Source organism: Mauremys mutica, chromosome 4 (assembly GCF_020497125.1).
Source record: "Mauremys mutica isolate MM-2020 ecotype Southern chromosome 4, ASM2049712v1, whole genome shotgun sequence".
NCBI classification, from domain to species: Eukaryota; Metazoa; Chordata; order Testudines; family Geoemydidae; genus Mauremys; species Mauremys mutica.
Window position 1 is genome coordinate 24,652,766 of NC_059075.1, and position 17,201 is coordinate 24,669,966.

Sequence of the window (17,201 nt, forward strand, 5' to 3'; positions counted from 1 at the left end):
CATTCTTGTCCAGGGACAATGTTGGGTATGTCTCCATTTATTGCAGTTTAAAATGCATAGAAATCCTGAAGCCTTTTCAGAGGAACTGATCCCAGAGAGCCCATGCAATATATTATCTCATCAAAGCAACAAAACAACCCTCCCCCTTCACCGCATTGTCAACAGGAAAATAGGAATTCTTTATCATACATAATAGAACTTCAGACAAATATTTTGAACGTTTTGTTCAGCAGAATTTCTTTCACTGAAAGTAACACTGGACAACCTTCAAGGCTGATACAAGGGAACTGGTGTTTTAAAATGCACACATCAAACCCAAATCCTGCATCTAAACATCCCAAACTTTGCATCTGGATTTGAACTATATTCCTGCTCCCCTGCCCTGTAATGGGCTGAACCAAAACCCTGGATCTGAACTGCACACCTCCTCCCCCACAATGGACTGACCCCAAACCCTGCATTCTGAACTGCATACCTAGACCTCCTGCCTCCCACCCACATGGACAGATCCAAAATCTTGGCTCTGGATCCAAACACTGCACCTTGGGCCTCATCACTAATGTATGGATTCTTTACATTTATGATGTTACTAAATCCCTTTTGGCAGCCCCGTCATTAGGGAGTTGTGTGTTCTTCAGCAGTGCATTATTCATAGATTTTTCAAAGATAGATGAACTAACTAGGACTACTACAGCCAAGTCGCTCATGGCTATTTCTATTCCTTCGCTGACAAGTTCTGCAAACGGCAAGCCAAGATTGCACAAATTGCAACATTTGAATTAAAACTGCAAATGGTTACAGGGAACCGCAGAGTCTGGGAACAGGTTAACAACCACGTGGGGTTGTGTAGAGGAGAGCATTTGGCTATGGATAATCTCTGCTTTGATCAAGCAGACAGCACCATTTTACACAGTCCAAGCTAGCATGGAGCTCGCATCTAAAGCAAAATAAAAAGTATCATTCCTTTCGGTAGATGATGTTCTCCCCAAGGACTCCCCCCCAAATCGCTTTATGTGAGCTCGCACTGTTTTTAAAGTCTTTCCCTTGAGGGAGCAGATCGTTTAATATAGAGTACAGCATTGACGTCTGGTATTAAGTCAGTCAGGCTACTTCGAAATGAGGCGAGTGGGCGTCCTGGTAAGAAAATAAAAATGTAAGTTTAAACAGAGGAGATGGGTCATCTTGGTTCTTTAGATTCCAAGAAAGATTTATATATAAAGCACTTTAAGCAGGTTTCTTTTACACCAGCTATGTGCATATGAGGCATTCTTCCTACATTCCCTGTGCATCCATGATCCTCACCAACTTCCGTAGGAGTGCACAATGCAGGATCAGGCCCCATAGGCTTTATGTCTCAATCTGTATTACAGAATTACGTTAACAAGTTACCAACACCTGCAGCTCCAGTTAATATGAATGCAAGATCCAGGCCCTCGGCATGTCAGAAAAACAGACCACAAGTAACAGAATTGTCCTTTTCGGCCGCTCAGAAACAAAGACTTATTACAAAATGTGAGGAAGAAAAGGCTTAGGAGAATAAAAATAGACTACAGAATGGCCTTAATGTAGAAACAGAATCAACCGACACAGGCAGGATGTTCTATTCTATTCTATGTAGGTTTTTATGTCATGCTCATCACGGTAGTAGCTGAGCTCCTTCAGGTTTGTGAGTTCAATCCTTGAGGGGGCCATTGAGGGATCTGGGGCAAAAATCTGTCTGGGGATTGGTCCTGCTTTGAGCAGGAGGTTGGACTAGATGACCTCCTGAGGTCCCTTCCAACTCTGATATTCTATGATAATACTCTATGATAATAGTCACATTCTTCATGTGCTAATATCTGTCATGTTATAAAACCTAGAAGAGATGCAGAATACAATACCCATGCACAAACCATTGCTATTGTGAAACTGGCTCTGTGCACAGAGGTCAGACGTATTGTTTTGTCAGCACATGAATACTCTCTTATAACGATAAAGTTATCCATGTACAATTTTCATACAAACTTATAGAGTACAATTTGACAAGATACATGATCATAAGCACGATCATAACAATGCCTGGTTAATGTTCATTTACCTTATTCAGTGTTCACATTATAAGTAAAAGCTTAGACTGCTGCTGAAGTGTCAGTTAAATGAGGGTATTTACAGCGTAATTCTAAAACCATGCAAGCTGACTTCAATGAAAGGCAGTAATCAGAGCTAATTATAGGGACATTTGTGAAACTCATTGGTCTGGGGCTTTAATTTGATATAAAAAGGAGCAAAACTATTGTAAACTATGGGTTCTTTTGAGTATAACGATAGTAAACACCTACTTTTATATATCTTCTTTCACGTCAAAGGACCCAAAGGCTTTTTACAAACAGTACATACCACAGCAATTGCCTCACCCACTACTGAAATGCAGCTATCTCTGGAGTGGATCATAGTAACTATTTAAACCAACACCATGCAAAACTGCAGAAGAGGAAGTGAAAAAAATTCTCACATCCTGTTGAAGATGCTGATGGAATTCACAGAGGGAGAAGGTAATTAACCAAATATGGATATAGACACTAAAATCTCTTGCAAGATATATGGTATCTTTAATGACCACAAAAGGTAGCTTCCTGGCTCAACAGTAAGACAATATTATTATCTTATATTAAGCTCCTATATAGTGCTTTTCCTCCGTAAATCTCAAAGAATGGCAGTATCATTATCGTCATTATACAGATGGGAAAACTGAGGCACAGACAGGGAAGTGACTGGCTCAGCAGGTTAGCAGCAGAACTGGGAATAGACCCCAAATCTTCTGAGTTCCAGGCCAGTGCTCTAGTCACTAGGCCACACTGCCTCTCCTAGACAATACTTTGAGATGGTACTTCCAAGATAACTGTGCCACCTAGCACCATGCCAGGGCACTGGCAAAATACTGACTCGGAGAACAGAGCCACCTCCTGAATCACCCACACCACTTCCTAGGCACTCTGGATTTTTCATGGCAGGGCAGCCTCTCATCTCAGTACTGATCAGGCCAGACCCTAGACAGCTTGTGAAATCTAACCATCTCAGAACCCAGCTTCTATTAAATCAAACAGAACAGCACCTTTATGCAATGGGACATGATACCAGTTCCTAAGTGGAATGTCATGCTTTTTTAAACACAGGATCTAAAGGGAACCTTTTTGACTTCCTTCCTGCACGCTTTCTGTCACAAGTCCCAGCAACTTACAACTAGCTCTGGCCATCTGTACTGAAAGATCTTTACTGGGGTTTTCAATAAAATCAAATCATCTCACCTGTCCATGTTCTCTGTTGAGTGACAATAAAACTTTGGCACTGTGGTTGAGAGTTACAGATTGCTGCAGCTTCCTCTGCATTATAAATGGAGAGCAAACATCCCAGATGGCTGTAGGAGGGCCAGCATTTATAGTCCTGCATTTCCATGGTTCGGAATCCCTTTAGGGTGATGTATTCTGAGAAACAGAATAAAAACTAGTACATAGGGACACAGCCTTTAGGAAACTTTTAATATAATCCAAGAGGAAGATACCCTGCAGTATGTTACGGTTACATCATAAAGTTAATACTTTGCCCTTGCGTGACATCCTTCATTCTAATAGGATAGAGAGAAGTTAAAGTAGCCTGCTCAAACTGAGTCAGTGGAGGAACCAAGCACAGAACATGTACATTTTGACTTAACCCCCCTCCCTGCTTTAACACTAGATTTGTCTAATGGCTTCCAGTCAGATATGACAGAGCAGGCAATGTTTAAGGCTACCGCTCACTCACTGTTAAGATTTCTGCCCCTTTGTGAAGATGTAAAATAGGGCAGAGGTGCTGCTAATGGACACTGATGGATAAACTGAGGGAGAGACATTGTTAGAAAATACGACTGTTAGAAATGCAGGCCCATCTGTGCAAGAGTGCACCTACATTTTTGCACATGCTCGGCTTGCAAGCATGCAACTTCCAGAGTAGATGTAAATCTGGCACTCCACGGATATTGCAATTCATGCCCATCCCAAGCCTGCATGGGAACACTTAGGAAAACTTGGGCCACAACACCTTTTGTGCTCAAAGCAGCAAGGAATGAACCTTTTCATGAGGAAGAATGATTAGCCATTTTTCCCCACAATGTAAAGGGTCCCCTTCTTTAATACAGAGGAACAAAGCCCCAAACTATGATCCATGGTCTACCAATGACTCAAAGCAGCAGATAGGTTGCACAATGAAACAGGAGAAAAATAAAGTATCACAGGGCTCCGTGGGTAAAGAGAGTGGAGGCCATCTGAGGATCTTCCTTACCACCTGGCCTACAGAAGTAAAAAGCTGGAGGGCCACTTAAGATATTAACAGGATATATATTCACTTGAAACACAAACTGATGTACATGCTGAAAGGACTGTGAGTAAAGTAGAGTACTTAAAGCAGCACGCACATGTGCACACACACATGTAAGTCAGATTGCTCTGCAAGGTACGTACAATGTAGTACAAGCAATCTCATGCAACTCTCATGAAAAAACAGCAAAGATTGCTCCAAAGAGAAAGAAACAGGGATTCTATGGCCAGCTCCACACTAGAAACGTTTGCTGGTACAGCAATATCAACTAGGGAGTGATTTCTGGTGATAATTTTGGTGATACTTCTATTTTCAAAAACCCCCAGCGAAGATGCAGTTATACCAGCATAAAAATGCTTTTGCTGGTATGGCTTATTTCACTTTTTTTGCTGGTGTGACAGCATCTACACTAGGAGGGCTTGACTGTATAGCTATACCTGTATAGTTTTAATGGTAAACTTTTTCTAGTGTAGACTAGGCCTAAGTGTGCCAAATTCTGCCCTAACATAATGGGGGCTGCATGAGCATAACTGAGATCAGAATTTGGCCATATTTGGGAACCACAAGACTCTTACAGTTCGATCACACCTGCAGTAATTGAACTATTATCTAAAGACTCTGAAGTCCTGTACCTTTTAAAAGAGGAAGTCTTTTCTGTAGATATAGCCCAGACTTGTACAAATGTAAAACCTTTTCAAAAGCTCCTAGGGTTTCATTTATTCCATATCGTAAATCACCTACATTAAAAAGAAAAATATGACAGAAGTGACTAACCTGATGAAATATCATTTAATATGTCTTCTCATAAAAGACAATGGGGTCTAAATATTAGCTTGTACCTGTTGCGTTCAGAATATCACCCAGAAGGGGCCGCAAAGCAGAAGGTGCAGTGTGTGGCAAAAGATACGTGAAAAAATATCTGCAAAAAAATCCCACAGGCTTGTTAGAAGTGAGAGGTCTCAATATGTTAACAGTTAGTCCTCTCTAAATTTTCACTTTCCATCTCAGGAGGACTATTCTGTTCTATTCAGGTTCTTACACAATGCCCAGTACTGTGGTGCTCGAGCACCTTAACTGGCTTCTCATAGATCATCTTGCCAACCCCTCTTAAAGCTTGGTCCCTGTGGCATATAGTGCTGCCAAGTGCTTTATTCAGTCTAATTAAAAGGATTCAAGCTATGAAGCTTTCACTAAATTCCCCTGAAAGGCTCCTATGTATATTGCCTTGCTCACCTTTACGCAGTGACTTTCCAGTCTACAAAGGACGTGTATGCTCTCTCACCTAGGACAACCAGAAGGCCTTGTGCTAACAAGGCTTGGCAGCCCATTATTAAGTGAAAGACAGGGTAGCTCATTATTAATTCCTTGAACCATCCAGTCCTTCCACAAAGCTGCTGCTCTAAAAGGAATGGGTAATTATTGCAAGACTATAATTTTCTTTTAGGGTGAAATTAGGATCCCTCAATAACAGTGTCTCCCTCTTAAGCCCCGAACATTAATAACGGGCTATCAAGACTTTCACCTCCAGGTCAGCAGTTCAAATCCAGCCCAGATCAATGGAGAGAGGAAGTTGCTGTCTTTTGATGACTGATTGGTGGCCTACGTGAAGTGACTTGACAGTCTCAGTTCAATTCCCAATAGATGTCCATCTCTATTTCTTCTTCACTCCTTTGTTGTCCATCTCAACTCAGAGGCCAAGAGTTAAAGGGACACAGAGACTAAACTATCCTGTTCTCATGCAGAGGCAACTCCACCTGTAGTACCACCAAGCTGAGGCACATTGGTGGGGGAAGCTTGCACCGCCTCTTCTGTGGATAGTTAGAGGATTGCCATCTCCAAGGCTGTCATTGTGGAACCTCTGGGAAGCAATAAATTCACTGTGGACCTTTTTTTGGGTAGGTTTATTGGTCATCATAGAGGGAAGCAGTCAGGGGCGGCTCTATGTATTTTGCCACCCTAAGCACAGCAGTCAGGCGGCTTTCGGTGGCACACCTACGGGAGGTCAGCTGGTAACGCGGATTCAGCAGCACGACTGCGGGAGGTCCGCCAGTCCCGCGCCTTTGGTGTACCCGCTGCCGAATTGCCACCGAAGCCGCGGGACCGGCAGACCTCCCGCAGGCATGCCGCCGAAAACCACCTGACTGCCGCCCTCACGGTGACCAGCAGGCCGACCCCCGCAGCTTGCTGCCCCAGGCACGCGCTTGCTGCGCTGGTGCCTGGAGCCGCCCCTGGAAGCAATGCAGTCTGCACTCTTTCTAGTCAACAACTACGCTGTTTTCAATTCTTAGCTAACAAGAAAAATAATATTTGCTACAAAGAGATTCTTAATAAATATCTCTCTCCCTCTCTCTCTCTGCTACATAGAATAAGCACAGGATACTGCTCACTACATGGTATTGTGCAATTTATGATCAAATTTGCCATTTTTTCTATATAATTGTACATACCGGTATGCATTAAAAAGATTCTTCTTTTCATTTAGTCCGTCACATTTCCCAGCTGAAGTACATTTGAGAATGAAGCTTTTTGCAGGGAAGTCTAGTGTGCAGTCATTATCTTCTTTGCATGACAGTTCCTCAGTGCTGGCATCGTCCATGTCTGTCACTTTTAGGTTTCCATCCACCATAACAAACTGCCTTGGCTGGAAATCCAAGAGGACTATTGAACCCAGAGGGGAATGTGCCAGGTAAAACAGCAGTTTCACTAGACTCAGGCAAATCTGAGAAAGAGGAGATGAATAAGCATGGGAAACATAGTCCAAAAAAAGCTATTCAACTGGAAGAAGAAGAAGAAGGGGAAAGGCATTCAGTGAAATTAAAGACAAGAAATGTACAGTATTTAAAAGGAAATTATGTGTATGTTACAAGCTGTATTGTCAATATTGCCACAGGATTTTACTGTCATAAGCAGTTTAGCAATGTTTGTTAAATATGCTTACACACAAAAATAAACCTTTGCAGTCACACCACTAGGCTAAAAAGCTACAAGGGATACAGTATCACCTTTCATGCTTCAGGCCATATGTAGACTGCCAGCTGGGATCAGGAAGGTGTTTTCCACCCTAGTACAGCATTACACAATTGGCCCTGATCCTGCAACTGTTCCATGCGCTTGGACTCCTGCACCCACATGGAATCCCATGTACTTCAGTCTGCATGAGTTCAAGGGTTTGTTAACTCAGAACAGTTTATAGGGTCAGTGCCTAGTGTGGTGCATCATGGGATAAAAGCAGGCAGGGACCATCAGTATAGACCATTGCAAGAGTCAGGATATAGGTGTAGATGGTCCAATTATCTGTTCTAGAACAGCACTCCCTATGTAAAACTATTGTACTAAATATTTTGTACATTAAGGGTATGTCTACACTGCAATTAAAAACCCGCGGCCAGCCCTTGCCAGCTGACTTGGGCTAAGGGGCTGTTTAATTACGGTGTAGTCATTCAAGTTAGGGCGGGGCGCGGGTAGGGTTGCCAACTTTTTAATTGCACAAAACCGAACACCCTTGCCCTGCCCCCTACCCCACCCCTGCCCCGAGGCCCCTGCCCTGCTCCTTCTCTGAGGCTCTCTCCCCTGCTCACTCCATCCCCCCTCCCTCTGTTGCTCACTCTCCCCCACCCTCACTCACTCGCTCATTTTCACCAAGCTGGGGCAGGGGGTTGGGGTGCGGGAGGGGATGAGGGCATCTGCTGGGGGTGCAGGCTCTGGGGTGGGCCGGTGAATGAAGGGTTTGGGGTGCAGGATAAGGATCCAGGCTGGGGCAGGGGTGTGGGAGACCTTTCCTACTGCTGGAGCCTGCCATGAAGCCCCTATGCTGAGTTTTGGATGTCTTGGTCTGTTGGTGGCTATGACTGTGGTAGCCACGTTCAGTCTTGTGGGTCACATGCTTTTGGGGGTTTTATGGTTTGAAGGTTTTTTAACCAAAGAATTTTTCACTGATTGCATGTAGTTCTTCCTTTAACTTCAACACCATCCTCCCTCCAGTAAAGCAAATAAGCAGCAGCCATTACAGTGAGACCCTGACCGAGACTTCTGAGGGCACTACTGTAATACAAACAATAAAAATAACTTCCATGTCATACGTAATTTATGCTAATGGAGAACTAAAAAGCCTCACTTGGCCTCTCACCTACCAGACTGAGACAGCAATTTATTATTATGTATTTGTATGATAGTAACACCAACAGGCCCCAAACCTGATCAGAGCCCTACTGGACAAACAAGATCAGAGCCCTACTAGACAAACACATTGTAAGAGACGGTCCCTGTCCTGAAGAGCTTATAATCTAGAACAGGGGTGGGCAAACTATGGCCTGGGGGCTGCATCCGGCCCTTCAGATGTTTAAATCCAGCACTCGAGCTCCCGCGGGGGAGTGGGATCCGGAGCTTTCCCCGCTCCACATGTGCTGTGGCTCTGTGCTGCTTGTGGAAGCATCAGCATGTCCCCACTCCAGCTTCTACGCGTAGGGGCAGCCAGGGGGCTCTGCACGCTGCCCCCTCCCCAAGCACAGCCCTCGCAGCTCCCACTGGCTGGCACTCCTGACCCCCTCCAGCACCTCGACCCCCTGCCCCAGCCCTGATCCCCCTTCTTCTCTCTGAACCCCTCAGTCCCACCCCCAGAGCCTGCACCCCCAGCTGGAGCCCTCATGCCCCAAACCACACCCCGACCCCCAGCCCAGAGCCCCCTCCTGCACCCTGAACTCCTAATTTCTGGCCCCACTCCAGAGCCCGCACCCCCAGCCGGAGCCCTCATCCCCTCCCGTACCCCTAATCCCCAATTTCATGAGCATTCATGGCCCACCATACAATTTCCATACCCAGGTGTGGCCCTCAGGCCAAAAAGTTTGCCCACCCCAATCTAGAAAAAGGATAAGAAACAGAAAAAGGATAAGAGAAAAGGCAGAAGCACAGAGAGGTGAAGTAACTTGCCCAAGGTCACGCAGGAGGTCAGTCAGTGGAAGAGCTTGGAATAGAACCAGTCCCTGTCCCTTGCCCCATCCACTGGACATCATAGCACTGCAATAATGGGCCTGCCTATACAAATCAATAGACCTCTCTGCAAAGGCGTGAAGAACAGAAGGAACCAGTCATCCCGTCTAACACAGAGTATTAAACACAATACTATCCCTAGGCAGGATTCTTTAGACTTTTTGTAATTTTAGGCCTGTTGTAACATTGCTTCGGAGGGGGAAAAAAAGGAATAGCTAGTAATAGTGGAGCTCCTGCTCTCTGACTGGAGATATTATTTACTGTAATTTAAAAGGGGTGAAAACAAGATTATTTAAAGATTTCCAGGCGCATACAGAAAGTCAGCATGACAATCCTGTGAGCCCCAGCACACATCATGGGCTTTTTGCATTTACTCTGTTTGAGACCTAAAAGCTACTGATAAAACTGCCTTTGTTTTGTTTTCTTACTTTAAATCTCTCCTCCCAGGGAGTCTGCAGAAGCTGAATCATCTCCAGAGGGGATCCCAGCTCCAGCATAGCTATGACCCTTATTTCAGGATCTAAGCTATTATCATAGCACTGACCATGCAGCTGTAGAGAGAAAAGGAGTGATTGTCATACTGATGCATATTCAAGTACAAATGTCAAGGGAAAAGGTTGAATAAATATTGACAGATCAGCTTGGCCTCTGGGGAATATAGATTCAAGTACAGTAAAAGGCATCAATTCTCCTATACTCTGTTTAAAGGAGGCAGACACTGTGTAAATACAGTACTATAGATAATACAATTCAATTGCTCTGTGTCTAGAAGTCACTGATGCCATCACCTCGATGCACAGTTCTGTTTGCTGCCCCGACCAACCGCAGTTGTTCCGCTGAGCGAGAAAGCAGCGTGAACTCCCTTGTGCGATTCCCCCTCCGCGAATGGCATCATTAGCGGTCACCAAGCCCAGAGAGACCCTCATTAGTTTACGGGCTGTGAATTTGAAGAACTCGCTTTCTACAAAGCACGTGGCTCCGGGCGCATCTTGCAAGAGAGTTTGTAGTAAACAGCCCCTCCCCCCCATCTCTACCCAACCCCATCGGCCTGGCTTTATTTGGAAGAGCGGGCTCTCCTTCCTTCGCCCAGCTCCGGCCGCCCATTAGTACCGGCCGGGCGCTATAGCACAGCGGGGGCGGACACCTGGCTAACGCAGGGCGTAGCTGCCTGTGCGCGACGGCTGCGGGCCAAGGAGATCGGGCACTCGCCCCGCTACCGTCTCCATTCACGCGGGGATGGGGGCGCTACCGCAGCAGTTGCCCGGGTCCCCCGCAGTAGCCGCGGGGCGCTGGGAGGTGGGCGAGTGGGGCAGCCGCGCGGGCGGCACTGGAGCAGCGGGGGGGCAGAAGCGCTGTGTGTCCCGCCCGGTCCCTCTACCTGCCTTGACGACGCCGGGGTGGTCGAGGCGCTGCAGCAGCGTCACCTCCTTGAGCAGCTTGTAGCTGGCCAGCCTGTGGCAGCCGGCGCGGTGCCCGTGGCGCTGCACGCAGCGGCTCACGTCGCTGCCGGCCGGGTGCACGGACTTGAGCGCGATGGCTCCGGCCCCCGGCAGCGCCGCTCGCAGCACCAGCTTGGTGAAGCCGGAGCCCACGACGCCCAGCCCGGTCACGCGGCTCAGGTCCTCGCAGCCCAGGCGGCCGCCGCGGCTCGGCCCCAGCTCCGTGTGCCCCCCGGCAGACGTGGGCAAGCGCAGCAGGTCCCGCTGCCGCCGGCTCAGCTCGTCCAGCAGAGCCGGGGGCGGCCGGGGGCAGCCGCGCGCCCCGTTCGCCCCCCAGCAGGGGTCAGCGCCCGGGGAGCTGTGGAGGGCCAGGGTCAGGAGGGCGCTGGCGGCCAGGAGGCCGAGCAGCGCCGCCGCCCCTGGCCGGCCGAGGCTGGCGCCCTCTTTGCCCCTGGCTGCCCGCATGCAGGACGGGCTGAGCGCGGCAGCGAGCCCGCCGCCTCTGCCTGCCCGTGCCAGGGGAGAGCCCAGGGAGGCGTGTCAGCCCGGCCCCGGAGCACCGCGCGGCTGCCAGCCCCGGCTCGGCTCCCTAGGGGGCAGCTGGCGGCTCCCGCCCACCCAGCCCCGGCTCGGCTCCCTAGGGGGCAGCTGGCGGCTCCCGCCCACCCAGCCCCGGCTCGGCTCCCCCTTCGCTCGGCTGCCCTCTCCCTGCCCGCCTCCCGGAGCCTTTGGGGAGCCTGGCGTCTGCAGCCAGCCCCTCCTCTCACCCAGCCCGGGGTGGGGGCCGGGGAGGCGCCGGGGTTTTAAACCGGCCCTTTCAGGTGCCTTTGGGAGACAGGGAGGGTGAAATCCGGCCCCGATTTCACTGCACTTTTGCCGCTGAATGTGGCCCGCTAGACTTGCGCTGCTCTGCCCGGCGGAGCTGAGAGGAAGGATGGTCCCTCTGGTCAGCTTGCTAGAGTCAGGCGACCCCAGTTCAGTTCCCTGCTCCACTACAAACCCCTGTGTGACCCTGGGCAAGTCAGCGGTACAGAATGTACATTCCTCAGCGGTATTCAGGCACCTAACTCTGATTGAAATGTTAGGTGCCTACATACCTTTGAATATCTGAGTCTCTTTGCAAAATGAGGCTAATAGCACTTCCCTGCCTTACAGGGTGTTGTGAGGATAAACACAGCAAACACTGTGGGTTATTCCGATACTACAGTAATGGGGTACTTAGGTTCTGAGCCAACTCAATGGCACTGCAGTTAAAGGAATTACACTAGCTGTGAATTTGGTCCTCTGATTTTAACTACACTGCTTTCAATTATTCATAGAGACAGCATGGAGAAAACACAGCGAGTCTGACTTGTGGCCACAGCACCCCAGTATTTCAGTGGTCGTAAATGACTAGAGAAGTCAGTATGCAGTGTTGCTGTAGGGCTGTGCGTCCCAGTATATTAGACAGACAAGGTGGGTGAAGTAATATCTTTTATTGGACCAACTTCTTTTTTCTCACCAACAGAAGTCAGTCCAATAAAAGATATTACCTCACCCACCTTGTCTCCCTAGACAAGTCAGTGGTAGTCAAGATCCTTAACTCCAAGCAGGGCCGGCTCCAGACCCCAGCGCGCCAAGCGTGCGCTTGGGGTGGCATGCCGCCGGGAGGGCGGCATGCGGCTCCAGTGGACCTCCCTCAGGCATGACTGCAGAGGGTCCGCTGGTCCCACGGTTCCGGTGGACCTCCCGCAGGGACGCCTGCGGGAGGTCCCCCGGAGCCACAGGACCGGCGACCGCCAGCGCCCCCCTCGCGGCATGCCGCCCTGCTTGGGGCGGCGGAATTCCTAGAGCCATCCCTGACTCCAAAGGCATCCTAAAGCTGCCCAGGCCTCTATCCCACTACATGTTTGCTGCGGTGGTGCCAGCTGAACTCATCGCAGAGTGGCATGAGAAAGTTCCCTATCACAGGGTACGTCTACACTACGGGACTATTCTGAATTTGCATAAACCGGTTTTGTAAAACAGATTTTATAAAATCGAGTGCGCGCGACCACACTAAACACATTAAATCGGTGGTGTGCGTCCATGGTCCGAGGCTAGCGTCGATTTCTGAAGCGTTGCACTGTGGGTAGCTATCCCATAGCTATCCCATAGTTCCCGCAGCCTCCCCCGCCCCTTGGCATTTCTGGGTTGAGATCCCAGTGCCTGATGGGGCAAAAATCATTGTCGCGGGTGGTTCTGGGTAAATGTCGTCAGTCACTCCTTCCTCTGGGAAAGCAACGGCAGACAAGCATTTCGCGCCTTTTTTCCCTGGATTGCCCTGGCAGATGCCATAGCATGGCAATCATGGAGCCTGTTTTGCCTTTTGTGACTGTCACCGTATGTGTACTAGATGCCGCTGACAGAGGCGATTCAGCAGCGCTACACAGCAGCATGCTTTTGCTTTTGCATGACAGCAGAGATGGTTATCAGCCATACTGCACCATCTACCAATCCATAAATTGGTAATAAGATGATCATGGCTACCAGTCCTTTTGCACTGTTCCATTTGCTGCTGTCATAAGTGCCCCTGGCTGCTCTTAGCCAGGGGCGCAAAAGCCAAAATTGGGAATGACTCCCTGAGTCAATCCCTCCTTTTTGGTATCTAAAAATAGAATCAGTCCTGCCTAGAATATGGGCAAGTGTACTAGAGAACCACTGTATCAGAGAACCAGAGAGCACAGCTGCTCTGTGTCAGATCCTGCAGAAATTATGAGCTGTATGCTATTCACAGGGGGTGCTCCTGCAACAACCCCTCCTGTTCATTTCATTCTTCCCCCATCCTTCATGGGCTACCGTAGCATTGTCCCCCCACTTGTGTGATGAAGTAATAAAGAATGCAGGAATAAGACACAGTGACTTGTTAGTGAAGGCAGCCTCCAGCTGCTATGATAGTCCAGACAGGACAGTAAGGAGTGCATCCCTCTGCTAGTTCAGGGGCACTTGAATCTTTTCTTTACACATGAAGGGTGGGGGCTGATGGAGCTCAGCCCCCTGTTGCTATGACAATGATGGATATCAGCCATACTGCACCATCTACCAGGAAAAATTAGGACCAGGCGACCTTGATCGACCTGTCCCAAGCAAGTTGGTATGGTTACCAGTCCTTTTGCACTGCCCCATGTGCCAATAGGCTGATGATGAGGACGGGTAGCAGTCCTATTGTACCATCAGCCACCCATGGCGGGGTGGGAGGAAGGATGTTGTTGTTGAGTGCTGCACCATCCCGTCTATCTGCAGCATTCAGTAAAGATAGGGTGACATGTAAAAGAGTCAAGACAGGATTGTTTTCCCTTTCACTTCTGGGGGTGGGTGGGGGGTGTGTGCGTAAATTGCCTAGCTATGCCCTGACCCACCGCAGACACTGTTTTTGACCCTAGAAGCATTTGGAGCTCAGCCAAGAATGCAAATGCTTTTCAGAGACTGCAGGAACTGTGGGATAGCTTGAGTCCTCCAGTCCATGAGCGTCCATTTGATTCTTTGGCTTTCCGTTACGCTTGCCACGCAGCAGTGCGCTGAGTCCCTGCTATGGCGTCTGTCTGGAGATATTTAAAAAATGATTTTGAATTTCGTCTTCTGTAACGGAGCGCTGATAGAACAGTTTTGCCTGCCCTTACAGCGATCACGTCCGCATCGTCCATGCGGGAGCTCTTTCTTTATTTTGATTTTTAACTGCATCACCACCCGTGGTGATCGGAGCTCCACGCTGGGCAAACAGGAAATATTCAAAAGTTCGCGGGGCTTTTCCTGTCTACCTGGCCACTGCATCCGAGTTCAGATTGCTGTCCAGAGCGGTCAGTGGTGCACTGTGGGATACCGCCCGGAGGCCAATACCGTCGATCAGCGGCCACACTAACCCTAATCCGATATGGTAATACCGATACTAGCGCTACTCCTCTCGTTAGGGAGGAGTACAGAAACCGGTTTAAAGAGCCATTAAAATCGATATAAGGTGCCTCCTAGTGTGGACGGTTGTGGCGTTAAATCGGTTTTACACTCCTAAAACCGGTTTAAACGCGTAGTGTAGACCAGGCTACAGAGGAAGGAATAAGGCTGCCATCCCTAGAAGCCTTTGGGAGAGGATTGCAGAGTATCTCCATGAAAGTTTCATCAAGATCTCTGAGGAGAATAAAAGAGACATCCCTATTCACATAAACTGAGTGCTTCATATTCCCGCCCCCACCCAGGGCCGCCCAGAGGGGGGGGCAAGAGTGGCAATTTGCCCCGGGCCCAACAGGGGCCCCCACGAGAGTTTTTCGGGGCCTCTGGAGCGGGGTCCTTCACTCGCTCCCGGGGGGCTGGAAAACTCTTGCGGGGCCGGGCGCAGGAGCTTCTTCCGCTCCCGGTCTTCGCTGGCGGGGGGGACCTTCCGCTCCAGGGCGGAAGGACCCCCCCACTGGCGAATTACCACCGCAGCGGGACCCGCCGCCGAAGTTCAGCTCGGTCTTCGGCGGTAATTCGGCGGCGGGGGGCCCTTCTGTTCCGGGACCCGCCGGTGATGTGCCCCGAAGACCCGCGGTGGGGGCCCCCCGCCGCCGAATTACCGCCGAAGACCAAGCTGAACTTCGGCGGCGGGTCCCGCTTTGGCGGTAATTCGGCGGCGGGGGGGCCCCCGCCGCGGGTCTTCGGGGCACTTTGCCGGTGGGTCCCAGAACGGAAGGGCCCCCCGCTGCTGAAGACCCCAGGCCCCCGGAATCCTCTGGGCGGCCCTGCCCCCACCCCCCTTTTCATTCCCCTTGCCTTGCCCAGCAGGGGAATGAAAAGCAGATGCCAGCTCTGCAGGGGGGTCATTTCAGATTTTGGTAGTGGGGGCAACTTTAACCATGATTCCAGGGGCTACTTAAACACTTGAAAACTCTAGGGTTTTTTGGCAGATAACTTAGAAATTAGTTTTGGAGCCTTAATACAAGAACTAAAAACTTTAATTGGTAAATAAAATTCATTCAGAATATTTGCTCAGTATCATTGTCCTTACAATATCACACCAAACACCCTCGAACACCCATATACTTTTTAATTTTCATTTCTATTACCATCTGGAAAATTATAAACAAGCAAATATACACACTCTTAATTTGTATATCTCATTTCTCATTAAAAAGTTATGAAGCCTAAAGTAGCTGGGTTTCCCCTCAAACATTCCTCTAAAATATGGAATAACTAACAAATTAGAGAACAAATTCGTTTTGCACTAGCTTAAAAAAAAAGGAAAAACATCAAGCTTTTAAAGTGATAATTGGAAAGAAAATATTAGAATAGATTGACCAACATGGATTTCCTATCAGATCTAAGACACCTGAAAGTGTATTTCCAGTAGAAAAATGTTATCACCTTTTTCCAGTGCCAATGTGTTTTCTTTTCCTATTAAATTACTTCAGTAATAAGAAATAAAGTCTTAAATATAGTAATCTGTTTATACAATGCATTTGATATTTCTCAGGCACAAATGAAAACACACTTCAGTTCAAGATACTTAAGATGTAAAGCTTCAAAACATAAACACAAATTTAAAAATTGAACTTGCATTTAAGAACAACTGATCTAAAAGCCAGTTTTAGCCTGTGGAAACTGTTCAGTGCTATAATGTAAAATAGAAATCCTGAGTATCTACAGCAGAGGTGGGCAAACTAAGGCCCGTGGGACCCTCCTGCCTGGCCCCTGAGCTCCTGGCCTGGGAGGCTAGCCCCCAACCCCTCCGCTGCTGTTCCCCTTCCCCCACAGCCTCAGCTCACTGATGCAATTCTCTGGGCAGCGGGGCTGCGAGCTCTGTGCTGCGCGGTGGCGTGGCTGGCTCCAGCAGTGTGGCATGGCTGCCTGTTCTGGTGCTCTGGGCGGCGCAGCTGTAGTGCTGCCAGCCACTGGTGCTCCAGGCAGCATGGTAAGGGAGCAGGGAGCACGGGGGGTTGGATAGAGGACAGGGGAGTTTGGGGTGGTGGTCAAGGGGCAAGGGTGTGGATAGGGGTCGGGGCAGTCAGAGGGCAGGGAACAGGCAGGTTGAAGGAGGGCAGTCAGACAGGAGGGGGGGTTGGATGGGGCGGCTGGGGGCAGTCAGGGGCAGGGGTTCCAGGGGCGGTCAGGGAGAAGGGGTGGTTGGATGGGGCAGGGGTCCCAGGAGGGCAGTCAGGAATGAGAGGAGGGGTTGGATGGGGCGGTGGGGGGCAGTCAGGGGTGGAGGGCCCAGGGGCGGTTGGGGACAGGGAGGGGTGGATGGGGCAGGTCCTGGGGGGTGTCAGGGGACAGGGAGGTTGGATGGGGCAGGAGTCCCAGGGGGGCTGTCGGGGAGGAAAAGCAGGGGGGGTCAGATAGGGGGCGGGGGCTGGGGCATGCCTGGCTGTCTGGGGAGGCACAGCCTCCCCTAACCAGCCCTCCATACAATTTTGGAAACCTGATGTGCCCCTCAGGCCAAAAAGTTTGCCCGCCCCTGAT

At 49.4% G+C, this 17,201-nt stretch overlaps 1 protein-coding gene across 1 annotated transcript; it reads right to left on the minus strand.

The window, feature by feature from the left end:
- Positions 1-37: 37 nt before the first annotated feature.
- On the minus strand, positions 38-16,436 carry LOC123369554 (extracellular tyrosine-protein kinase PKDCC-like; the record flags this gene model as incomplete). The annotated part of the gene is made up of 8 exons (XM_045015264.1): positions 38-1,134; positions 3,285-3,461; positions 4,962-5,066; positions 5,169-5,248; positions 6,777-7,048; positions 9,744-9,866; positions 10,698-10,960; positions 16,403-16,436. Coding segments are annotated over 8 exons (1,158 nt in total), but the record flags the coding sequence as incomplete, so codon positions are not given.
- Positions 16,437-17,201: the final 765 nt, after the last annotated feature.